The sequence below is a fragment of the Pelmatolapia mariae genome, linkage group LG16_19, assembly GCF_036321145.2.
Source record: "Pelmatolapia mariae isolate MD_Pm_ZW linkage group LG16_19, Pm_UMD_F_2, whole genome shotgun sequence".
Classification (NCBI taxonomy): domain Eukaryota; kingdom Metazoa; phylum Chordata; class Actinopteri; order Cichliformes; family Cichlidae; genus Pelmatolapia; species Pelmatolapia mariae.
The window spans coordinates 13714121-13741249 of NC_086241.1; the positions used below are offsets into that span (position 1 = coordinate 13714121).

Sequence of the window (27129 nt, forward strand, 5' to 3'; positions counted from 1 at the left end):
TACAGATCAGGACAGGGAAGGCAGAAATAAAAGGGAGTAAAATGGGAGCTTCTCAGCGCCATCGTTATGGCTTTTGGTGAAGTTCCTGGAATCGGGGTTTTTAGTTGGAGCAAAGAAAAAAAAGTTTTTAGCTTCACAGTAGCAACCAGATAAGACTATGACTTCATAAATGCTTCATATCTTATTATGATGACCAAAGCAGCAAGTACTCACGCTAAAATCAGCCATTATTTCCACATGATGCAGTCTGGGTGGGGAGGGGGGGGAGTGATAATTAATTTTACTGCTTTCCCGGTGTGTCTTGATAGAAATTTGGGAAAAAAATATTACTCCATTAAGAGGATGTTAAGGCGTAAAAAGCAGCATGTTTGCCTCACACTGTAACACAAAGCAACTGTGATTGTCCCCTCTTCTGCTCCACCCAGACTCCACCTCATTCATCAAATCTGGCAAACAATTGGCACCATGGTGGCAGGTAGTAAGCCAAACATCGGGCTTACTACCGATAAATCGTTGGTGACACTGCCACATTTCTCTACAGACTGTGGGTGACAGCGTCAAGAGAGTCTAAGCAACAAGACTTCTTTGTTTTATTTAGGAGGGGTTGGCAGACGAGATGGCGGCTTTTATATTTTAATGGGTGCAATTCAGTCGTGGGTTTGTAAAACAGTGGGGCTTGAAAAAAACAACAGAACAAATCCTTGAATTTTGAGGGACATGCTGTGATTTTCGACAGCATGTGTCCCAAAAAAAGTCTTTCCCTCATGCCTTCTGTAACAACCCCGCAGGGTTATTAGTAGGGGTATTTAAGCCTTTTGTTCTTTGAATGTTTGGGGAGACATGCGGTGATTTTTGACCTCCTGAAAAATCACCATCTGTCTGTAAATCTTCAGATTACATTTTGGTTTTTTAGGTAATATGGGTAAGGCCTTGACGAAGAATTTTAGGAATGCGAAGGGAAGGAGAGCAGGAAAGGTTCAAAGGGTTCGTGGTTTTTGGCTGGTGCTCAATCATCAAACCAATATTGCATTATCTACACAGTACTAGCTCATCTTCCCAATGATCAAAAAAAGACAGGATGGCGTGAAAAATGTCCTATATTTCAACGACTAAACAAGTACCTAAATGCTCACATCGTTAAGAATTACTCAAATGACTGTGCATAGCAAATATAGTCTGTAAATAAAGGTACTGTGTACATATTACAGTGGGTTGAGATAGAAAGACAACCAGCCTTGCTTTAGGACATCTATACAATAATATAGTAATATCTGAAATGAAAGCAATAATGTGGTTAAATAAGTCATGTTTTAATGCAAGAGCAGGTAAATGCTGTAAATCATAATATATCATCTGTATCTTTCCATTCTATTTACAAGAGTTTAACACATAGCTGGTTAGAGTGATTCTTCAGTAAGTCTGGCAACACTTCAGAGGCCCATTCTTCTTCTGAAGCTAATTTCTTTCTCTTGGCACACTTTCCATTTCTCTGTGTGTGTGTTTTTTTCTTCATATCACTCTATCTCCCTTTGTCTTCCTCACTCTCACAGCTGTTAAATCCCTCTCAATGAAATCTTAATCTCTTTCCCACCATCACACAAACTTTTTCCTTCAGCTTATGTTGTCTTTTCAATCCCCCTCTTCCTCTTTCTCTGCTTTTTCCTTTTTTGTTGTTTTTTTTTACATCCATCTCTCGCTGAAATTTGTTATTTTCTCCTCAGCTTAGTTTGATCCTTGGCAGATAGGGCCTTTGATCATTTAATGGAAAAAAAAATGCTACATTCACATTTCACAGGTTGTTCAAGTTGACATCAGCAGTCTGTGTGTGTGGTACTTCATAACTCAGTTCTGCATCTACATCTGCTCTCTTCAGCCTCAGCACGGTTTGCACTGCGCAGCTCAGGTGCAGTAAGAGATGTAAAGTAACTGACCCCTTTGCCACAGTGCTCCTCATCCTCCTCCTCAGATGTAGAAAAAAAGCAGATTTAAAATCCAAAGAAGGTTTTCAGACATTTGATGGATGTCCTGGCTCATCGGGTTATGAGCAAATGAGTATCTCGTCTGATCCAGTTTTAGGTTTCAGTTTCCCAGACATGCAACACACAGCTGTTTGTCTTTACATCCTGTTACTGAAAAATGTCTCTCTGTCATTCCTTCTGTAACAATCCTGCAGGGTAATTAGTAGAGGTATTTAAGTCTTAAGTCTATTTTGTTCAGTGTGTGTGTGTGTGTTTAAGTATGGGTGTGTGTTGTATCTATGTGCTGCGGTATCTTGCTGCGGTTATACACGCGTGGTGGAGTGTGTGTGCGTGGAGATGTGTGTGTGTGGCAAGTGTGTATTACTATATGGGCTATGGTGTGTGTATCCCTGGTGAGGATGCCCCATCCTCATCCCGGCCACCGATCCAGGTGTCATTGGGGTCATTGGCGTCGCAGGAGTAACGGGGTGAGACCCCGGGGTCACGGGCAGCGATCCCGGGGTCAGAGAGGTCATGAGGGGGACATCGTCGGGTGAGCGGCGCAACGTGAGGGTGTAATCAGGTGGGCAGGTGAGGCGCACAGTGTCCAGTGTGCTGTAGATGTCCTGGGTGTCCAACCCATCCAGCGCATCTAGAGTATCCAGGGTGTGATGATGGTGAGCGTTGTTCCGTTCATCTGCTGAGGCAGCGTCACACTCCAGCTGCTTCACCTACAGGTTTGGAAAGTTGGACGAGAGAAAACAATGAGGTCAAGTGGAGAGAGAGAAAAAAAGGCTGAAAAACAAATTCATTATTAAATAACCACATCTAGGGCAGCAACTGAGTATTGTTTCTATGATAAATTAATCTACCGGGTATTTAATCAAGTAATTAATTTATCATTACTCCTGAATAAAAGATAACATGAGAAACTAGTTTAATGGGTTTGGATTTCATGTTTTGCCCAGCCAACAGTCCAAAAACCGAAAAAATATTGAATTCACAGTGAAATAAATCTGAGAAAAACACCAAATCCCCACATGGCCAACATCAGCACAATTATGTATAAAGCCACAGTTCAGTAAAATAAACAATTAATCGTTATACCTACTTCAGTGGGCAATTTTCTTCCTTTTAAATACCATTTAGCAGGTGCTATGCGAGACCAGCATAAAATATCACTGGTTTATATAAATATATAATGAATGCAAAAGCCTCTAAATGCCACCTCGATCTAAAATGAGAAAGCGATATCAAGTGAAAGCTCTCAGTGGGTAGCATATGATAATAGAAGGCTTTCACTTCAAACCTGGCTAAATCAGACACTGAGCCTCCTCCAAAATAAGCACCGCTTTCCTTTGTCGGGAAAAGCCTCCATGTTCACAGCACCACTAACGAGAAGATGTGAATAAGATCATCTGACATTTAATCAGGTCAAGTTCCATTTATCAATGTGGTCAGACTATTGTCATGATGTTGTTTCCCCATTTCAGGCACTACTTGATATTTTAGACATGGCATGGTTTTTTATTTTTTGGAGAAAATATTATATTTAATGCTACTTTTTGAGAACTTTGATATTTCAAATATACACATGTGATTCAAATGATGGGTAGCAAATGACAACATAATCATTCATACGTCTTTTTGAGCAGTAATGCTATTAAATTTTGCATTATTGATGCTGGTCTGGGTCAACAAACAAACAAACAAAGAGCTATTTTGATAAATAAATCAAATCAAAACCTGCATTTAAATACCCAAATATATTTCTTCACATGTATATTTCTTTGCATAGGAACATATTTTTGAAAGTAGCGATTTCAACATATAAAGGACGTTAGTCTGGGCACTGTGTCACACATTTGTGACATGTGTCATTAAATAAAAATAGAAAAATAAGAATAAACCCTCAAATTGACCCATTAATGCCTGTGTATCATATTTGAAACACACAGTTTTTTATTCATTGTTGAGACTTCTACATCATCAGTGTGATTTTTTCCCCCTGAATAACTTAAAAAAATACACAATACAATTTTAAGCCTGATGCAGCAAATATGACACAAATGAAAAAACAGAAATTATTATTAAATTCATTTTTTAAGCAAATTTTCTAATGGTTCCATAAACTCTCAATTTTTTTAAAAAAAATTGAATTTTCTGGCAATTATTTCATGGTTCAGGCTTTAAATGGTTAAAGGGACGGTTTAATAAGCAAAAGTGTGGTTTGTTGCCTGAGGGCAACACCGTGCCATGGAGGGTTAGCTTACTCGACACGACAAGTATTCACTGGTTTTAGAGTTATTTATTTATTTGATATATCATAATTCTATTTTTATTTTTATTTATTATAACAACAGCACAGGGCATAGTGATTGTGCAATCTCTTCTATTTATTATTTATTGTTTATTTTGTTGTACTGTGTGGCTATTGTTCAGTTATTCATTTTGAATCATTTGTTTCCAGTTGAATCTTTAGTGATTTTGCAAGCCTTTACTACATCTTGTACAAAAAGGATTCTGCAAAACCAGCACAGATGGACAACAGGGGTTTGGCTGCAGAAGACAATTGAATTAGTTGAAAACCCAAGAACTGACTAGAGTTTTTGAAAATAAGGCATTTAACTCAGTCACAAATGAAATTTTAGTATAATTTCTAATCAGGAACCTGATTTTAAAAAATGTTTTAAACAAAATGTGTCAGATGGGCTTAGAGGCATTTGCATCTGATCTTTTCACATATACTACAGTAATTTGCACTGTATGAAAGTCATGATCAATGGTAAAGATTGGCAGCCACTCTGCGTCTTAGTGTTGTTAGTTATGTCCTCTGTCAATCATGGAAGGGAATTATGGGGGAACAAGGGAAAAAAAACATTATAAATAATAAAATAATATTAACTGAAAGCTTGTGTGTTAATTGCATATATAAAAAAATAAGTTTTGAAATATGTCTCATAGTTGCTGGGGTCCATTTCCGACCATTCTCTAACTCCTTTACCTTGAAATGGTGCAACGATGTATGAGTCATTGTTCTACAACTCAATTGAATAAAACATATTTAAGGCTCTTACCAGACCGCCTTTTGTTAGCTCCATTACCCTGCGATTGAATCTTGTGCTTCAGTGAAGCCACTATATCGTTACAGGGCAAGCATGTCTCTTAATGCATGTTTATGGAAGCAAGAGGTCTGTCTGCAATTAAAATCAATATAACACTGATTACTGGCCCAATTTTCTGATATTCCATTCCACAGCCCCAGAGGAGTACTCGGGTCCCCCTGTGCCACCCTATTTTTAAAAATCCTAGAAATGCACCTGCACACCAATGTGAGACATTCACATTAGTGAGATCGCATTTAAAGAGTCAAACGTCTTGGTAAACTGGGATTTCATTGCACCTGATTCAGAGCCAGCTTTGAGCACCTCCACACAGAGTTTGGACTTTAATCCATAAAACAAATCAAATCAAATTCTAACTACCTCATGCTATTTGTCATATAAACCCCTCCTGGCTTTATTTGACTGATTTTTAGGTATTACTCTACATCAGCGGTGGGTAATTAATTTTCCCAAGGAAAACTGGGACCTTTGCGGAGAGCCACACGAATAAGTTGAACTTAGTTTTGGTCAGTTAATTTTATTTCTTTATGAATAAGCTTATTGGTGTGGCCCTCCTCAACAGTCCAAGTTTTGCCTCCTGTTCTACAATCATATGTTTTTATTAGCCAGAATAATGTACAACCCAAGCGTGAATAAGAATACGTTCTAATAAAATGTTAGATTTTTATATTTAAAGAAACACAGCATTGAAAATAAGGACTTAAAACATAAAACTGGCAGCTGTTGTGCTGAGCTTGATTACTGTAGTTCAATTGCCAATTAAGATTTGTCAGCTATAAAACATATCTAACATTTAGCACTCGCTGTGTGAGATTTAAAAGCGACAAGCAGCTAACAGTGCTCCAAAGAGGCCAGATATTGAATGAACTCGAGGCAAATGAAAGCAATTCAGGCAATTGTACACAGCTAACACCTGCACATGCATCAACACTCACAGATACACACGGATCCTCACACTGATAATGTCTGCTGATGACGGGCTGTGTTTTGCAAGAGTGCTCTACTGGCAGCTGCTACACTGACAAGAGTTTAATTACGTCGTCACACAAAACCTCAACTGACTCGCTGACAATGAGCGTGATTATTTTCCATATAGCTTGAATCTGAAAGGGCACTCGGGGAGCACAGACCTCTGCCAAGGCCGATCCCCAATTTTGCAGGATTCAAAGAAAGCGCTGTGATTCCACACACAAAAATGGAATGGGGTCTTACTTTGCCCATGCTCCACCTCTCCAAGAAGGTTGATGTAATTCTATAGCTTTTGCTACAGAATTACAGCTAATCTTGGTGACAAACAAACAAACAAACAGACAAACGGCCAAGCTAAACAAAGATCTTTGAAGAGGATTTCTGTGGCTACACAAGCACACTATGACTCACCGCAATCTAGACTTCATCACATGTGCAAAGCATGTGCAGCCACCCACACTGTGACTTACCTGTAATGACATCAGTCCCTCCCCCTGCAGGTGGGCTGCAACGTCTGCTGGCGTGATGTCTCTCCTCGGTGGGGGAAGCGGACGTGGCCTACGATGCTCCAGACGCCTTTTGTCTTTTTTGTAAAGAAGAGCCGCAAATGCAAGTATGTTAAGAAACAACAGTGACGCTCCTACTGCAATAGTCACTGAGAGCTCAGTGGAGTAGTCCTCGTTAGGGACACGGACCCCATTTTCTTCTCCACCTTGTCCTAACGCGGGCTCGGGTGGTTGTGGAGTACCTCCTGGGGAACCTGGGTGGCGTGTACTGCTAGGAGGCCAACCTTTGGATAGACGCTTAGTGTAAGAGTAAGGGGTGTCATCCTGTGGAGAGGGACTGTGAGTGAAAGACGACACCGACTGGAGGAGCTCGTTGACATGATGCAAGTGTGGGACCAGCTGAAGCCAGAAGGAGATTTTGGTAGCACGGTAGTGGTCTCTGACACGGGGCTTGAGGCCAATGTGGAGATACAGCTGCTCCTTGGGGGTGTATTTAGACCAAGCCACTTCCTCGAAGCGATTAGGCTTTGTGTGGATAAACTTGGTATCTTGAGGAACTGGCTGGTTTGGATCACTGAAAAATGTGAGAGAAGGATTTATTTGTTGCTAACAAATAACTGTAACCTTAAAGAAAATAATACTAAAAGGATTTAAAAGAAACAAAGAAATTAAACACATTTAGCAAATGATCTCATGTTGCACCACGTGTGGCTCAGATATTCATTAGATGTATAAATATCAATGACTTTTTTTTCCCTTGCTTCTCAAATGTCAGGGAGTTCTCAGCTCCTTCTGTGCTGGCAATCATCCTCCGAGGATGCCGAGTTTCGCTCAAGCTGGCACAACAGTTTCATCAGACTTTCTAATCAATATTAAAGTGACATAAGACAAACCAGAGGCAAAAAATATTTGCTACAACGCAAAACAAGATTTATTTTCCTGTAAACATAGCTGCGAGGTGGTTTCGTTTTAGTTCATTGATTTTTGTGCAGTTTATATGACTCTTACAGAACATTCCTGTTAATGCACAGTTCAAACTCCTGCAGTTTGAACTGCGTGCAAACCTGTCAGATATCTACATTAGAGATGAATGTGTGCGTGGTACAGTGGAAATAGCTTGAAAAATCACTTCTCTGACACATGCCGACAGGCATTTATTTGTCGATTTACCGACTTATTTGTGTCAGCAGCTAAAATGTTGGGAGTCAAACGGCAGCGCATCTTCACAGACTTGCCAGTTACGTGTTATGTGCTCGCTTGTCAATCAACACCTTATGAACAGCACAAAAAGGCTGCTAGCTTAAAGACCTACCGACACACAAATGCACACAAGCTGAGGATTTATACGCCCACACAGAGGCGTGCAAAATATACATCAGGGAGCATCACATCTCCCCCGTTAAATTGAGCTGTCGCAGAGTTCCATCACCATCTGAGGCACTCAGAGCCGAGAGAAATCTTTCTTCAGAGAAAGTTCCCCTTTGATAATTGAAGTGTATACTGAAATCTTCACATGCCTACTTGGTGATTTTGCGCTGCGGCTTGCTGCGACGGTAATGACAATACAGACTATGGGCTAGAAACAGCTAACTTAATGCAATGTGACTGCCTTAATGCATTCACATTAAAGATATCTTTATTTCATGCCACAGTCAAATTATGTGAGCGCACTGTCCTGGTTCTTTATGCTGTGAAACAGCAAGGCTCTGTGGTGATTTAGATCAAGGTTTAGACCACAGATGTTTCTGTTAATCTGAAGAGGTCTCAGTGGATTGAGCCTCAATTGGATTAATTACTGGTAATTACTCACTTCGAGCACTGCAGAAAGAAGGTCCATCTTCAACAATTACTTTTATCTTGTATATAATGTCAGCGTGGAAAGATAAAAGGCACTCTTATCAGTGTGGATTGTCAGGTTTGTAAAGTTTTAATGCGGGCTTTTTCTGTGGCAGCAATATTTTTCAAAGCTACGGGCAGACCACTTCAGTCTGCTTTAATAATTTGGATTGCTCTTTGCTACTTAGTTTTAATTCAACATACTGAATAAACTATATTTCTCATTGCATCAGAGAAGAGAAGAGAAGAGAAGAGAAGAGAAGAGAAGAGAAGAGAAGAGAAGAGAAGACATTTGTCAAGCAACAGCAAATTAATCAATTGATTCCTCTTTTAGGACATCACCTTGGCTGTCCTCAAGGACTTTTTTTCAAGAGCAGGAGCTCTTTAACTATTTCCGCCAAGGTCCCAGAAGAAATGCCTGTCAAGACATTGACATGACAGACAACCTGTATGCCCACTTTGCCAAAATTAGTCTGCGGTGTTGCTTTCATTATTGTGCCTACAGCGCCGTCTCCTCGTCAGACATCAGAGAGCTCTTGAAGGAAAAGGCATTACAATAACATATCCTTTGCCTGTGAGCTCATTATTTTTGTTGCTCTAAAAGTGTGATGTTTTCATCTAATGCTACATTAAAATTCAACTTCTACGACAATTGCAATCAAATTTTTCTGGAGAAATGTGGTTCTCGTGTTATTATTTGCTATGTTAAATATTACTTAATTTAATAAAGAAGCTGAGCAATTAAGCTTATTACTCCTGCCTGTTTTCAATAAACTGATGCCAATGCCTACAACTCAATGCTAACAATCAAAACTTTTACATTCTCCTCTTTGTTCCCTCTTTGACTGAACTCTCTGTGTGTAAACATTGACAGATAGCTCGGTGCCTGTGTTAATCTTTATTATTAATCTGTCCAACAAATTAAGCACATGGAAAGGATATCAAGCGCTGCAAAGTGGAGAGGCTGTTTATCTTGATAACATTATAGACTTGAAACTTGGCTGTCCTATTTCAAGCCTGGAGGAGATTTATTCCAGTAAAATCAAGACTGAAATGTCCACACTTACAGAAACAACACTTTGCGTTGCCAAAACCTTGTCTTTGCATAGTCAATTAAAAAAAAGGATAAGGAACGACTGATCTTTGACTTTGACAGCTGTGCATTTTCTTTTGCACTTGTAAAATGTGATTAAGTGTCTTGGCTTTCATTCTCAGTCATGAGACATTTTACACATGTGGGAGGGGATTATGTATTAATAGCAGAAATTAGAAACGGGTTTCTCGGTTTGAAAAGACTGAATGACGCTGAAGCCATCCTCTGTTTTTTGTCTTTTTTATGGACTTTTGATTGTGTTTGCTTAATTCTCCGTGGGATTTTCCAACAGAACAACATCTCACATTGCAGTGGACATTTTATTAACTCACCCAGTCTTGGCAAAGTTGGTCCAGTAGGTCATAACGACCGCACTCAGCATCACATCGTTTTTGGAAAAGTTACAGTTGAACAGATCGGTGGGTCCCACCATGGGCACGCCGAACACATAAGGCACCTACACATATAAACACATATTCATGTTAGAGTCAATACATTTGTTCTCTGGACTCCAACCATAAGCATGACTGAAGCACTACTGAGTCAGATCCTGTTCATTTAATTTGATCATATTTTCCATACTCTGGTATCTGATCATTTTCATATTATATGTTTTGTTTGTGATCATACTTTGCAGCAGGGAGAGTGCAATATTTTTTTTATGCTTTTTCATGTTATGTTATCTTATGTTGACTAACAGAGGACTACAGTAGAGCTGTACACCAGCATATCGCTTTTGCCCTTCAGCTATTACATACTTGAGCCAAGGAAAGCACTTACGATTAGCCAATCAGCGCCAGGGGTGGGACAAACAAAGAACTGGCATTTATGTATATCATCGCCTGTGCACCCATATACACTGGCAGTAGAGCCCAGCTTCAATTATTTATTAAAAGGGTCTTAGCTTCGTTACAATGTTCAATCACACGTGGAGTGGCAAAAAGTGAGATGGGCGACATTACTGAAATTGCAAAGCTGGCTTTAATGGGTAATTTAAGTTAATTGTAAATGTATTTCACTTGTCTTAGTGGACATTTTTTATGCAAGGGTGAAAAGATCAAAGTATTTTCTTACTAATATTGCACAACATTTGAAAACCGTGTGAATTTTAGCCAATTATGCATTTTACATTTATTTCATTATTTTGAAAAAGAAATGTTGTTGTTGGTGTGCACAAACATATACACAACCAACAATGACTCTGTAGCCGAGATTAAACTAAAATGTGAATTTTGTGTCCTATTATAGCCATATTGTTACCATCATAATTCAGTCATCACATGCATGAACAAAGAGCTGTTTTATATAAATAGTCCTTTTCAGGAAATATACACATACACAGCATATAAGTACTTAACCACCTAAAAGGCCTGTAGCACAAGTTATTTCATGAACATTTCTGATATTTCATGCTCTAACAAATTGCTTAATCAAGTATTTTGAACAGATCAATGTGAAGCAGTAACAAACCCCAAAGCTTCTCATTCATTGTATAAATATTTCAAGATTCTTTGAAAAATAAGTCATTTTGTCTAATTTGCTTTAGAGTTAATTACTCGGATTAGTCACCATCCTTTGCGAAGTCTTTCTTCTATCCTCTTTGATATCTAGTCTCATTTCTTGAGCCTAGTGCTTAATAACTCTTCCCATGCAACAGATACTGCTCGTGTACTTTGATCTCACCTCATCTCCGTGGGCAGAGTCGGCCCAAGGTGGCGTGGCGTCACTCTGGCAGTGGTGGTAAAATGAGTAGAAGTAGGTAGGAGACCCATACTGAGCGTGGAGATCAGCTGTTGCTATTGCTGGTGCCACCCACTGATGGTCTGTAAAAAGCGCCACTAGTGTCTTCCGGCGGGTTTCTGCATTGTCCCGATCCGCCCAGTCTGTGTACATGAACCTTAAATCATAAATACATTTGAAATTTAGTCAATCGATCATCTCATCTTTCAGCAAATCTATTATATGCATTACAGAGCAACAAGATTTCACAGCAAATGGATATTTATATACCAAGGATTCAAATTCTGTTGTCCTTGCACAATGACAATAAAGGTCTTGCACCTTGAATCCAGATGTCGAGAGGAAGAGATGGATCTGCATGCCTATACAGTAGTGGTTCAACAGTCACAAAGTAAACCAGCCCTAAAGCATGCAAGCATTATTTGTTTTACACTACATAGCTAACTCATAATGTATAAAATTAACAGTAAATTGCATGAAATAATACCTAAATAATACCTCCTGCACAACTAGAGACCATAAACTCATCGTTGGAAGCTATGGTCAGCTCTTTTTGCAACCAGAGCAGTCACCCTATGCAGCGCATCATAAAGAATTCAGGTTTAAGGTCCCTCTGCACTGCTTCAATTTTAAGACACCACACTATGTCTACAGTTGTCTATGGCTTTTAGATTTTGCTAACTATGCTTTTTGCCATGCCTTTGACCAGAAGATTGTTCCCACTTGCATGTCAGTTTGATATATTTGAAGCTACAATGAGGGATCAGTTAACTTAGCTTAGCATGCAGATACTACAGTGTAGTGGTTTACACATTTGCCTAACAAGCAAATGATCCCCAGCTCAGTCCCAGGAGGAGACTCAAATCCCTTGGGGGATGTGTCAGGAAAGTCATCCGGTATAAAATATCTGCCAAATCAAATATGCAGAGCAACCCACTGTGGTGACCCTCTGTGATTAAGGGAGCAGTAGAAGTAGCCTTTTGTTCTAGCAGTCGGAGAAAACAACTCATTTTGTCCGTGTTAAAATAATTGCTAACCAACACCTCTAAAACTCACTAATATGCTGTATCTTTTTCCACTAAGTCTCCTGCTGGTTTCCTTTATTCTAGGAATCACTGCCTGGAGGCAAGACACTGTCAGTGTGAAGGGAGGAAGTAACAAATTACATTTATTCTCATTACAGTGCCACTAGTTTTTTATGAGTCCATACTTTGGCTACATTGGTATATGCTGCAGAGTCAAAACAAATGTCACATGAAATAGGGATAATAAACACGTGAGAACGGAACAAGAAGCTGCAGCAGACATAAAAACCAGCTTGTTTACTGTGAAGCACACATGTTCTCCGTGAACTTTACCTCATGAATATAGTTGTTCACGCTGTTTCGGGTTCAATGCTAAAACACTTGTGTGGGGGGGCTTTGCTATCCCTTCATCACCTATGACCCGCATGTGGGCGGCTGGTTTTCTCAGACCCGTGGCCTGCTTGTATATTCTTATTATTCTGTTGTGTTCAAGGTTGCACCCTTACAAGCTGTCTCCTAGTATGAAGTATGCCTTAGATTTGGACATAGTACTTTAATATAGTGTGAAGTCTGTGAGGCAAAAATTGAAGAAAAATATATGCGATTTGGAAGGTTACTTAAATCATCCGTCTTGTGATGCACGGCTCATATCTTCTACCACACAGAGGATTGTGAGTCATAATAGCCAGAAAAGCATGTTGGTTTGCATGCTTCAAATAGTGACTGGATGCTGTGGGACATCCTTGTCATTTTGGCATACTGTTTTGGACATACTGTATTGTGACATACTAAATCTTTATCTTATATTATAAGCAGCATGGTAGTAAGAATATTGGAACACAGGCCATCTCTCTCCTCTGATCTCTGTCTGTGTCATGGATGTCTTTAGAGCCGCAGGTCTGTGTGTCTGTTTGACCAACAGTGGGACTGAGGCAACAGTAGACAGGACGACAGTGTGGGTGTGCTTATTTGTGCTTCAGAATGCGACCGCCATGTAACGATCAGAAAATAATGTTTTTCTTGCTCGCACTGCTCTCCTCATAATCCACTTTCTAGCTTGCTTGGCCACAGCTGCTCTCCCCATTTCTCTCTCTCTCTCTCTCTCTCTCTCACTCAGGAACAAGGGGTTGGGTTTGAATGTTGGTAGTTTGCACGTTCAGATAATCTAAATTTTGACTGCTATAACAAATATCCCAATATGGCCACTCGAAATGAAACATCCAGCCAGACAAAGAAGGCAAAATAAAGGAAAAGCTGAGACTGATTTTTTCTTTTTTTATTTCCTGAATTGTCAGAAACAGGTTTGCTTTAAGGCCGACGAGTAAAGAGTTATCTTCAAAACAGGTAGGCATGTCAGCAAGTTCATTGTCAGTAGGCAATACATGTAAAAATAGCTCAGGTTTGTAATCTGCTTTAACCAATAACTGCAGATCTATTAAAAAAATGTAAATAATGTAAAGGGGATGTAATGATCATACAGGGATCCCATGGGACAGGGGGTGTCATTTTGTGTCTGAAAGCCCCATAACTTATTGCACAAATGTTGTAACTTCAAAAGTCTCATTCAGCTCAGTGTCTAAAGGCTTAGAGGCAGATAAAACTGAGAAGTGAAAAACAGAAAAGCTGAACCTGGAGCAGAATCAGAGTCAGGAAGGAACTACAACAAACTAACTGTGAGCACCACAGTTAGCGCCTATCTAATCTATGTGTGTTAGTGGGCTGCAGCTGCTGTGTGTAATTAGCTTATATTGTTTAGAGATTTCAGTGTTGTAGGCTGTACTGATGCCTCATCAGCTGAGGCTGATTATTTGATTTATGTAGCTTAATATTGCTACACAGTCTGAGGACACCCACTCTGGTTGTTTGGTTCTATTTTCTTCTAAATTCTGCAAAGGTCACCACCTGCAAAATACTCTATTGACAATATACCATGTTAATTTTACTCACTTTAGTGACTACATTGGAAGGAAACTCTTTTTATTTTAGCATAAAATCTCTTTAAGGGAAGGGATTTTTTCTTTTTTCTTTTTTTTTTTACGAAGGAGCAACCTCCAGAGCTGAAAAATGAAGCCAACTGCAATTCCTTCAGGTGCCACTTTAGGCTGGCTGCAAAAGAGAGTCAATCTTCATAGAGCTAAAATGTCCAACTTTGCAGCATCAAAAAGCATATTCACAGCATGGATCAAAAAACAATTTTGGGCTCTGTGGATAGTTTCCCTCCTCTTAACCACTGGGTAATTGAATTATGGGCATAACCACATTGACTGACTAACCCATCATAGGCAGATAGCGCTAACTGGTGTCTGCTAGGCCTCACCTTCACTGCTGCAAAAAATAAACTGGACCTTTTTATCTTCTATGTGCTATCGGGGCCCTGTGGAACATTTTTAATAGATTATCTGATTAATATTGTGGCTTCTTTTGCAGCCATCCAAGACATTTCTCCTTCAGTTTTGGTGAGTAAAGTTGTCACTGTGTTATTTATATGTTACCTAGCGCTAATTAGCTGATATGTGTGTCTATGTGTTGCACCGAACAGTTTATGAATGCAGCTTAGCTAGTATTAGCTAATGAATTAGCACTCCACTTTTCCATCCATATAAGCTAACTTCTGACTCCAGGAAAACAACATGGTGTTGGGGAAAACACTAACACTGATACTTTAAAATGTGAAGATCAAAACCAATGGGTGACATTAAACTGTGTATGATTTTTACTAAGTACTGTTGTAAAGTGCTTCTTCCATCCCTGGTCACAGCCATGACAGATATTTATTCATAAAGTTTAGACATGCTGGAGTCTGTTTCTTTAGGACAGAACATCAAGCTGTTCACACTATTAAAGCACAGCTAGCTGAAACACTCCTGACTGCAGGGTCGCATTTATTAGCTTCGTATCAATGATCTCATCTAACTTTCTAAAAGAAATCTGATAAGTATATTATTTGGAATGTCACATTATTATCCCCTCAGTTATTACTCATTTTTAAGTATATTCAGAAATTCAACTCACCTTATGCTTTCTCTCAATGTGTCTCGGCCCTCTGGGTATCCATACAAACTATCCACAAAGTCCGACACTGCGAAGTCAAAGTCCTCAGCACTGACACCGTCCTCTGAGTCCACTATGCCCTCCACAAACTTCACGCCCTCGCCCTGATTAACCCCCAGCATCACGTCGTAGTTCAGAAACTCTCCCTGCTCCATCAGAATCTGGGGGTCATCAGGTATAACATCACCATCAATCACCGGGGCAAAAGCTGTATGATATTTGGCTGGTGTTATGTTCTGCTCCACAAGTTCACGGTAACTCCGGCCCTGGAGGCAGGCAACCAGTTGCGTGCTGTCATCGATGCCGCAGCCCACTCTTTCACCGAGCTGCCGGGCATACTTGCTTGGCTGGTAGTTGACAGCCCAGCTGGCTAAAGCACTGCCGCTCTGGATGATGGCTCTGTGGAACAGGTCTGATACACATGAACACACAAACATACTGTAAATACAAATCTGGGTGTAGATGTAGCCTGTATACACTGAGGCACATATATATGGGTGCACATGCACCCACACATGTGTGCATGGATGCACAGCCACTTGAATGCACACCGGAAGGTTGCACAACACATTTGCACACATAAATAGATCCAGAAGCAATCATTCCCACAGCAAGGGAAAAAAATTGGCATCGAAGATCTGCATTATTCTGATTTAAAGTATGACAGGTTATATCTGGCATACTAAGTTGAAGTAAGAGTTAAATGTTAAAAGTTAAAAATAATAACAGCCCTAGGCTATATGAGTCACGGGCAGGCTGTATTATTCACAGAATTCAAAGGCTTTTTCAGGCATTAAGACCACTAAATGAAAGCTGCAACGGTTCACTGGAGACCTTGAAAAGTTTCATAATGGTAAATGTCAGAGCTTACAAAGCAGCCACCTACCTACCAACCGCCATCACAATCTGTCCTTTCTCTTTATATATTTCTAAATGAAAAAAAAGTTTAACATACAGATGGGTGATAATGATCGCTGAATTCTTGAAATCTATGGTGAGGAGATCAAGTGACTGGTGGGGGATGGAGTGGGCATTTTTTCTGCCATGATTTGGTTCTCCCCTTGGAGATTCTTGGAGGTGGGTCACTGCAAATCAATACATTGTTATTCTGATTGATCACCTTTATCCTAAAATGAGGCATTTATTTATTTTTTTGTCTTGACAGTGCCTTCACCCATAGGGATAGTGTACTCACGTAATGATTTAATAAGAAATACATTGTGGTCTTCAGAGTTTTTGGATGTCGGCTCCAATGAAAACACCTATGGGAAATTCTGGATTAACATGCTAACCAGGGCTCTTAACCGCCATCATCAAAAGACCAAAAAAGGGGGAAACCTTGATAATCCACCACTACCCTAAAGTCGCGCTGATGGCATGTTGTGGCAATTGATTTTTCTTTTAATTTGTCACCCATCTTTAAAGATTGAACTGAGTAAAACACAGTACATCAACACACTTTTTATCTTTGATTCTCCCTCACCCTCCGAGTAGTGCGACAAGGTGAGGAGGCTCACGCAGGATGCTCCAGCCCCTGATCCAAACACCGTGACCCTGTTTGGATCCCCGCCAAAGGCTGCGATATTTTCCTTCACCCAGCGCAGGGCCTGGATCTGGTCAAGCAAGCCGTAGTTCCCTTTTGCTGCCTGGTCACCTGTGCTAAGGAATCCTATAGGTAGGCAGAGAGAGAAGGAAAAAAACTCCTGTTCAGGAATGGCGCATCTTTATCTCACAATAACAAAAAGAAACTCAAAAGAAAACACAAAGTTGAGCACGAGATTACAGCATTCATACTGTTAATTATTCACAAGTTGTTTTTATGATACATTGAAGTTGAAAATTCATGAAAAGTGATGTGCCTCTCCTGCAATTCCTCAAACTGAATCAAATCAACAAGTTACATCCATATTCATGTCAGTAAATATCAATTACACACGGACATAAACGCATAAATCTACATGTGCATGCAGTTACAACTGCAGCTATCCCTTATTCCCTTTACTACTGATGTTAAGTAAACACGAGGATCCTAACGGCTCACTCCTCTATCTCATTACTGCAGAAGCTCATTTCTGTGAACCTCAAGCACATAAGAGTATAATGAGCAAGAAAAGCAATGCTAAAATACATTTCACCACTTATGTGCATTTGTCAGAAATTTCTCTGAAGCAAAAAGAAGGACACTGTAAGGATTATATTCGTTTAGAAGAGCTCTGTGATTATTATAAACTGTATAATGTGCTTTCATACTCTGGAAAAAAAAATTTGGGTCAATCGTTTATTTATTTCATTTATGCTCATGTGCATAATTGTACATCACTTTTAATAAATGGGCTCACCTCATGCATCCAACTTATGGTGACAATGACGAGGAGAAGGAAGAAGAAGACACTGCTACTCGAGATGTAGCTTGATGGTGATGGTGATGATGATGGAGAAGGCGCAGGTGGTGTAAACACAGGGGATGGAGTGAAGACACAAAGAAGCATGTAGGATGGTCTTTATTTGGCTCTGAATGATGATTACAGCAGTAGCTGCTATTTTTTCCCCAAGGTCAGAATTAAATGGAATTTCTTCTCACCCACTAACCACATGCAGATTTATTCCATCTTATAAAATCAATGTCTAATGAAAGGCTTGGAAATTAGCTTTTAAAAACGTATTAACCTTTTAGCATGTATTCAAACCCAATTTTCAAAAAACATTCTCTGCCTAATTAAGGAGGAACCCAGATGTGTCCTTACTTTTGGGAGAGAAATGTCTCTCAAACAGCCTGAAAATGATTTGCATGTGCAAGTAAAAGATCTATAAACCGATAAAATTTAATTAAAAGCCACATATTAATTAATACAAAACACCAGTCCAGTTTTTCTATTACTAATTTACATAATCATGCAGATTATAATAAGGGATGTCATTTTTTAGCTGTATAAGCTAAATCAGGCATTAAAGTAGAAAAGATACAGTATCCACACGTTGCTAACTTACATATTATTTTCATATTTTCATCACTCTCACTGCTAAATAGTGGGCACCTTCTTATTAGAATGCTTTTACCCAGTCAGTGGGATGTGTTGCCTGTATATTGACTGAATCAATATACAGGCCTCACACAAACAACTAAATGTTCATGCCCTTAGTGTAAAACAGTAAATGAGGCCTTGCATTTCTTTTTAACCCTCCTGTGGCCCCACTCAGCTCTTTGTAATTTTAATAATTACAACCACAAGAAGGCTTAATACCAGGATTTTAAGACATTCTGCTTATCCAACCTGTGAGCTTTGCATAGCTGCCTAAAATTAGAAAAACCACAGGGAATCAGATTTATGCTGTTCAGAGAGCAATGAGTCAGAGAGTCGTGGAGGTAAAAAGGATCAGATTTGAGTCGATGCTAGTAGTGGTGGGGGGGACGGCTTCAGGGGTTTTTTTTCCACCAGGGACCCCCATACTCAACATGTTTCCACTTAAAGAAAAAAATTTAAAAAATAAACGGAAAGGGCGCTCTGGGTAAAAACAGCTCACTAATGGTTTTCACATTTTATAGCTCGTTGAAGGATTAAACAATCCAGATGGTAAGTATACTCTAGATTTGACTTCTGTGTTGAGACGTAAAAACTGAATTTTGTTTTAAACAAAACTGTTGTATCTTGTAAAAGTTCCCACATAATGAGAAAAAGCAGAAATATTACATGTAAAATAAGTTAAAGGAAAATTCATTTACAAAGTACACACTGCATCAACCCTGAACTCTCAATTATAGCTCATAATATCTAATAAACAATACAGCAACCCACAGGAAAACTAAAACTGAATTAGTGTAAAGCAACAATGTTTTCTACAAACTAATGCATTTTTTTTTCCTAGTGTAAGATCATTCTGATAAATCTCACCACTGCGGTGACCACTGCCATCGGTGGACCTTTTGATTTATGCATTCCCACCTTCATCTGCTTCTATCATGGGGTAAAATATCCATCTCTTCCTATGCAATTTAATTTTTCTGGAAAAGACTAAATTCCCAGATTAAATAAGTGCCACTGAGATGTGGACAACGCATTTCAAATTATTATCCATTCATCACCCTTTAGACTACCCCGCTTCATAATGGAAATTACCATACAGTAGGTGTATGACACTGCAGTGATACCCAGAGCACCTTGGCAGTAATTGCTCTGCTATTGTTCTCTCTCGAAGGGTGGAGCACGGTTTTGAAGCTCAAATTCAGCCATTTTAGAAGCCATTCACTAAAAACCTGCTTGTAGCTGCTTGGATTTGGGAGACTTACATAAAAATAAAGGCACTACAAAAATAAACCATGAGCATATACACAGTATTCATTCACTGACTCATTGAAAAAAAGAATCTACTTTTAGAGTGTGAAGGGTTTATTTGAAAATCCGACTACACTGATTCTCAAAGCATACACTGTACTTTGGCAGTTTTACCTAATACAGCCAAATTGTACATACTGGAGACAGGATGGGTATAAAATGTAGATAATTCTTACCTAATACTCCTAGGCGGTAGTTGAGAGTTATGACAATGACATTGCCATAGCTTGCAAGCACACTGCCATCCATCATGTTACCGGTGCCTTCTGTGTATGAGCCACCGTGGACGTAGACCATCACTGGCCTCTGCCCCTCCTCATGGATGTCTGGGCAAGAGAAAGATAGAGATAGATAGATAGATAGATAGATAGATAGATAGATAGATAGATAGATAGATAGATAGATAGATAGATAGATAGATAGATAGATAGATAGATAGATAGATAGATAGATAGATAGATAGATAGATAGATAGATATTAGCGTCACATGGCATCAAATTTTTCTTCTTTTTTTTGCATAACTTTTTGCACAGCTCCATCCACCATCTCCAACTTCATTCTGTTTGAATAAATGGCCTTGTAGGCTGTTGGTGTGTGCATCTGTGGCTGTGTGTGTGTGAATGTCCATGTGTCCATTTTTATGTATCTCAGCCTTTGATCACTCTTTGGGTTTATTTGCTCCCCTGCCTTCATTTTTCGGTTGGTGGGTATAAATTGAAGCGGCGGGAGCGTTCAATGCCATGGCGTGTGTATGTGTGTGTGCGTGTGCGTAGGGTCACATGCATGTGTATGAACCAATATGTATGCATGAGTGAGTCTGTGTCCTTCCCACTTTCCTCCACAAGTAAAGGCGTAAACCCCATGGCGACTGACGCAGGTGTCTGCATATTAAGTGTTGGTTCAACCAGCAGTGCGCAGAGGGCGTTGAGGGAGCAAGGCATAGTTTAAAAAGAAAAAAAAGATTTATTTGTTTGTCAAGGTTATGTCTATGCTCTGACAGGACATTCATGATTTAATCATTTGTCATGCCCAAAATATTCCTAAAATCAGGTATCATCCTCTTAGCCAGTGTAGAGCAAAATGAACCTAACCATGTAATCCTAATCCCAATCCTGCACGCTTGTTTTTCTTCCCTGCCCCCAGATTTCACTGCACACCACTAGGTTCACTCACCTTCCTCAGTTGGCACATAGATATTGAGGTAGAGACAGTCCTCGCTCTGGTGAGTGAGGTACGTCGCTGCTATATCCAAGTTAGCAGTGAGCCAGGATGGCATCATGTCTCCCAGTATGCTCCTCTCATCCAATGACTGTGGGCACACAGGAGCAAACTGCGTCACGTTTCGTATTCCTGGCCAAGGTAAGGGCGGCTCAGGCGGCTGGAAGCGCCGATCCCCCGTTGGAGGCCTGGCGTAGGGTACTCCAAGGTACTGAATGACAGGCCCAAGGAGGTCTGAGGGCAGCGGGGTCAAGATGCCACGGATACGGCCCTGTGCCGTAGAAATGACCGGCACAGTCTGTTGTGCCAGTAAGGAGGTTGGATAGAGAGAAAGGGAAAGGCAGAGGGAGAGGAGGAGGGATAGAAACCTGAGGTGGAAGGAGAAGGATGAAGGGGGGGATAAAAGTCTGCTGGTCCTCAGCTCGGACATGATGATGTGTTTTGGGGATAGCTGGAAGAGGAGGGATAGGAGGGGTAAGGGGAGGAACTGGGGGAGGCAGAGGGTTCCGGCTGCTTTGACCCTTCAGAGGTATCCAACACTCACACACAGCTGCTGCTCAGCTTGGCCCATAGCACACACAACACAGTCCTGGCTCCTGCAAACAACCTTTTCCCCTTGTGTATGTGTCTGTCTGTGTGTGTTCCTGTGTGTGAGTCAGTGATTCTGTTCCTCTGAGTGTGCAGTGACTCAGTCAGTGACTCCGTTCAATACGCCGTCTCAGAGTGTATGCATGTGTGGAACTGTTTAAGTGAGTGTGTATGTCTTGGACTGGCGATTTGAGCCTACTTGCATGTCTGTGTGTATATGTTTGTGCATGTATGTGTGTGCGAGTCTCTCCTGTTATGTAAACAGTGGCATCACTGTTCCGCTGTCACTTTCTCCTTCGGGTCACCCCCATAACAAGCCCAAACTGCCGCCTGGATAAGAGAAAGAGAGGCAGAGAAAAGCGGAGGAGGGGAAAAAAGAGAAAGAATGGATTTAATTAGTCCTGATTAGAATAATCACAGGGCAACAAAAAATAAATAAATAAAATGTCACACACACACAAACACACAGGAGACACACATATGACATCACAAGGCCGGCTTGTGCACCTTGCTTTCTTTTCATGATAAAAATAGATATGGGAGTGATAGATAGGGCAAACGAGATGTTGTCCGCTCAGCTTAACTCGGTGTCAGACTGTCAGGGCTGCTGTGTCACATCCTCACTACACACTGTTTCACAGATCACAGGACCCCGATGGGGGGAGGGGAGGGTGTCACGTCACACGCTTAATTAAACCCCGAATACACCGTAGGGCTCTTGACCTGCATGTAGCATAAGGTAGGAAGCCTGTGACGCGCGCACGACCACGCACACGCATACTTTGCTCTCTATCCCACCACCTAAGATGCGTGCAATACACCTTTTTTTAAATGTCTCACACACTTTCTTTGTCACCTTACATGCTCAGTCTTTTTCTCAAGCGCACACACACACACTCTCACACACACACTCACACACACACTCACAGCTGCTTCCCAGCCGACACTGCTCTCTCTCTCTCTCTCTCTCCCTCTGAGGGCCTGAGGGCAGAATATTAACACACGCGTCCACATACGCGCACAAAGAGAGAGAAACATCAATTCTCTGTATAATCACACACACATCCGCGCGCGCGCACACACACACACCGACCCACTGTAAGCTGCAAAGATATTAGAGTGTAAAAGGATCAGCGCGCTGTCGCTCCTCTTATGTTAGATTGTATTGGTGTCGGCTGTCCAAGGTGCTAGTTAACATTCCAGTGGTGATCACACACACGCTGATGAATAACGCTCCATTTATCAAGGCAAACCCGCCTGCCACCCTCCCCTTGTGTATTTTCATATAGAAAGAACAGATAAAAGCTAGGCTGCTTTCTTATTATAACGAACGAGAGGGAAAGCGTGTGCGATGAAGAAGAATAAAAAACAAATAAGTGTGGAAAAATGCTTGCCTGTGAGGTAGAATTCCCTGTCTAAATCTCTATCGGCTCTGAAGCTGACTACGGCAAAACACGCTCACTCACTCACACACACACACTCACACACACACTCAAATGCAAAGCCTCAACCTGCATCCCCGCTGCAGTAGAAGGGAAAAAATCCTCAAATGACAAAAATGTAGGATATACCGTACCCAGGCTGGGTGAGAGGTGTGAAATCCCATGGACCATGCTCTCCTTTCCCGTCCACCGCAATATTTGCCGCGTGCTTTCGCTGCTGCAGCTTATCCGACGTGCCCGGGATGGGATATTGGGAGATATTCCTCTGCTGCTGCTGCTGCTACTGCTGCTGGTGATGGTGGTGGTGGTGGCACGTCTCCGGGGTGAAAATAACCCAAAAAAGAAACAAGAAAAAAAAAACAACCTGCAAGCCTTCCGCCTGAGGAAGGTGGGAAGAAGAAGAAGAAGAAGAAGAAAAGATTTGTTTGGAGCTATAGTAGAAATTTTAATGTTTCTCCGAGGAATACAGGGCCCAGGACGTTCAAGTGATCAATCTCCTTCTCTCCCTCTCTTCCTTTCTTTCTCCTCCCCCATCTCCCCCTCGCTTCCTCGCTTCCCCCCTCTCTCTCTCCCTCTCTTTCTCTCTATTTTCTCTTCCTAGATGCGATTGGACAGTGTGGCAGCCAGCAGCTACTGATCCAATGATACGCACCTAGCTCCGCGAGGAAGCGCAGACATGGAAAGAAGAAGGGGGTGGAGGAGAGGACAGGACAGGAGAGGACCGACCTGTTCATGGGAACACACACACACAAACGCACACACACACTCACACACATACAGAGAGGTGGACACCATTACACAATAAGTGCATAAATACACACACACACCTGTGGAAAGTCCCTCAAAGCCTAGAAACACACAAAAAGCATTAATGCATATTCCGACTCAACCGCATGGCCACAATCACACCTTGACAAATTTACAAATTTAGTGGAGTAGCTGCACAGTAACCTCCTCAGGACCAGAACAGGAGAGTCTGTCCCCATTCTATTTAGCTATGCCCGCAAGCAGCTTTCTCCCTCGGGCACTGCGTGTCAGGAGTGTGTGTGTGTGTGTGTGTGTGTGTGTGTGTGTGTGTGTGTGTGTGTGTGTGTGTGTGTGTGTGTGTGTGTGTGTGTGTGTGTGTGAGTATGGTAATGCAGTTGGTCTGCAGTCGCTACTAACTGTGTTTGGGAACACTCCTCACGTCAGCACAGCCTGCCGCAACAGCATTCAGGACTTTCTATTCCTCTCCTCAACAAGCTTCCATCCACCCATCCATCTCTTTGTCTGCCTATCTACCTCTCTGTCTGCCTGTGCACTTGTTTGCTTATTTCTCTGTGTCGCCTTCTACTCACTTAACCCCTCCCTCCACCCTCCCTTTCCCTTGTCCCCTTTCAGAAACATGCTGTTTACATATCCAACAAGGCAAAAACAAGCTTGTGCATGTTAATTTGAGCAGATGGGGTTTTGATAAGTGATTTGGAAGAATGATCCTGGCATAAGTGGAGACCTGTCCAGGGTCCTTTCTTCATCTTCATCTTCCCCTGCTTGCTCTGCTTTTCTTCCCCAGGCTCCCGCCCCCCCTGCAAGCCTAAGATGGATAAGCGGTTAAGAAAATTGTTGGGTGGATGGATACTGACATAAGCTTTACAAAGCTATAGTTCCAATAAGCAAAAGCCCTGTCACTTATTCTCTTTTAACTCAGACTTATCCAAAAAAGACCCTATATCTAAAACTGTGCCGAGAGTCATTTCGGCTTAAAAGGTTAGAGATGAGCTAGAGGTTAGACTAGGACGATCCAAAGAAGCTATCCATAAAATCCCAGGAACGACTCTAAAACTGGCACCCTATTAAGTAAGACTATACAGCAACTGGTATTGAGGTCAGAAGGGTTCGAAATTTAACAAAAGAAAGCAATATTTCATGTTATGAAAAGTTATTTTAGTCTTGTGTTTACAGAAATTTGATTGTCTACCCAATACATTTATTTTAATTCCTTTAGTTTTTACACCCATACATGCATTTTTCCATTTTATTTTATACTACCACTTTTTCTCACAGTGATTTCATTTGTCAGTCAGAGCGTGTACACTACGTGACTGATTAGTTTTCCTAAAATGCGTGAGGCTTTCTGTAGACTCAGATTAGCACCGGGGAAAGTAAACTGTCTCGGGGAAATGAGCGTTCCATAGACTGTATGTAAAGACAGAAATTATATCAACACTTCCTGCCATTATGCAAAAGGGAAATGAAATATATTCGTGTAACATCTCAGTCTTTATACCTGTTATGTTACTTAAATTTATATTCTATTACCTCTGTATTGTTATAGTGTTCATTGTCTCAGACACTACCCAAGGCAAATAAATAAATAAATATGTTTTAAAGGTGAAATGTACTGTATGTTTCTTAACCCATAAACCCTAAACTACTGTTTGAAATTTCTTTAAAATAAATTAATAAATGATATTATTGATGAATAATAAGAAGAAGAATTTGCTAAGTAACAGCCAAAACTGTAAGGTCAGGTTAACAACTGTGGGCTTTATGGATGGAAGACACTTTGGTGAAATTTCTATTAAAAAAAACAAAAAAACAATCAGTCCATTTTTGCTTGTTATCAGTTCAGAGTTTGTTTTTTCAGATCTTTACAGTTTTATTTTCATTCAAAAAAAAATTGTAAATAATACTGTAAAACAGCCACAACACTGATGTTATTGAACCAGTCCTAAAAATTCTAACTGACTCTATTATATTTAATGCAACACATAAATAAAATACAGCCAATAGTACTTACATTTAAGTAATAGTAATAATATGCAGCCTCTTCAGTTTATGTATGATAAACTTTCAAAATTCAATTCAGTTTTATTTATATAGCGCCAAATTACAACAACATTCACCAAAAGGAGCTTTACATTGTAAGGTAAAGACCCTGCAATAATATAGAGAAAACTCAAGAAATCAGACTACCACCTATGAGCAAGCACTTGGTGAAAGTGGGAATGAAAAACTCCTTTTTAACAGGAAGAAACCTCCATCAAAACCAGGCTCAGGGAGGGGCTCCGACTGTTGCGACCAGTTAGGGGTGAGCGGAGGTAGGACAAAAGACACACTGTGGAAGAGAGCCAGAGTTTAATAATAATTAATGATTGAATACAGAGTGATGTATAAACACATAGAGAGTAAAGAAAAGGTGAGTGAAGAAGAAACACGGTGCATCATCGGAAGTCTCCAGCAGCCTAAAACTTTTGCAGTTTTAGCCAAATCATACAAATACAGAGTGTCTGTCTCCCAAATTCAACACAGATGAGGGGCCTGAAAGCTGAAGGCTCTGTCTCCCATTCTACTTTTAAATACCATAAGAACCACAACCAGCCCATTAGTATGGCACCATGGTACTATTAGATCTGTAGTCCCTGTCTGTACTCTTGGGTCAGCATTTTAGATCAACTGAAGGCTATTCAGGGAGTTTTGGGGACAGCCTGATAATAATGAATTGCCAAAGTCCAGCATAGAAATAATGAATGCACGAACTAGATGCATGACATGCATGAAAAATGGCACTGGTTGCGTTTTTATAACAGATACACGAAGTTCTGGGATGAAATCACTGCTCGGGCCCTAAAATAAATTGAATTTGTAAGTGCCTCTTAAAAATTAAAAATTACTACATTGGCTCTAAAGTTTTGAAGTTCATTGAAATTAATTTTAACAAATGTGTACAGTTCAGCTCAGTCTTTTTGGTGAACAGAGAGGATTAAACCAAAATGTATTTTATTTTTGAGTGTTTCATATTTTTGAGGCTATGTAGAGACTACTCTCCACTGTCAACAATATATGTCATCACTAATGTACTGTATATGCCACTTTTCTCTTGATTCTGTGAGTGTCCTGTGATCATTTATTAAAAACCAACACCATCAGATCGGGTTCTCATACTTCAAGGAATGACAAAGTAATCTGTATTCACATATCTGCTTTGGATGAGTTTTATGGTAAATGTCTGGTTAGCTAAAAAATTATACAGCAGTCTATCCAATTATTGGGGTTTTTTTGTATCATTATGAGCTTTCTCTAGTACTCAACTGCCTGATTTTGTATGTTTGAGCACTGTCTTAAAATTAAATTCAGCTTGTATAAAGAACTGACCCTGGAGGGAAAATATTATGAGTTTTACAGATGCCTAAGGTTGGCAAGGTAGCTTAGAGAAGTTAGCAAAACAAAAATAACCAACTTATCCCACGTAATGCAGGTGAGAAGT

At 40.4% G+C, this 27129-nt stretch overlaps 1 protein-coding gene across 1 annotated transcript; it reads right to left on the reverse strand.

Annotated features, from left to right (window-relative positions):
- Positions 1–1583: 1583 nt before the first annotated feature.
- On the reverse strand, positions 1584–23392 carry LOC134646364 (neuroligin-4, X-linked-like). Its single transcript, XM_063500236.1, has 9 exons — positions 23018–23392; positions 20809–21771; positions 19811–19960; positions 16787–16972; positions 15265–15715; positions 11171–11384; positions 9820–9944; positions 6523–7132; positions 1584–2689 (listed from the first exon to the last, which is right to left on the reverse strand). Exons 2-9 carry the CDS (start codon positions 21281–21283, stop codon positions 2282–2284), a joined length of 2619 nt encoding a protein of 872 aa, XP_063356306.1. The 5' UTR covers positions 21284–21771; positions 23018–23392; the 3' UTR covers positions 1584–2281.
- Positions 23393–27129: the final 3737 nt, after the last annotated feature.

What these genes read in the sequence shown, in the direction of transcription:
- LOC134646364 (XM_063500236.1), bottom strand. Translation starts at nt 21,283, where the DNA reads ATGTCCGAGCTGAGGACCAGCAGACTTTTATCCCCCCCTTCATCCTTC. An exon ending in CTACCGCCTAGGAGTATTAG is followed by an intron (nt 16,973 to 19,810) that starts GTAAGAATTATC and finishes GCCTACCTATAG; the next exon opens with GATTCCTTAGCACAGGTGAC. An exon ending in ACTCTGCCCACGGAGATGAG is followed by an intron (nt 9,945 to 11,170) that starts GTGAGATCAAAG and finishes TTATATGTGTAG; the next exon opens with GTGCCTTATGTGTTCGGCGT.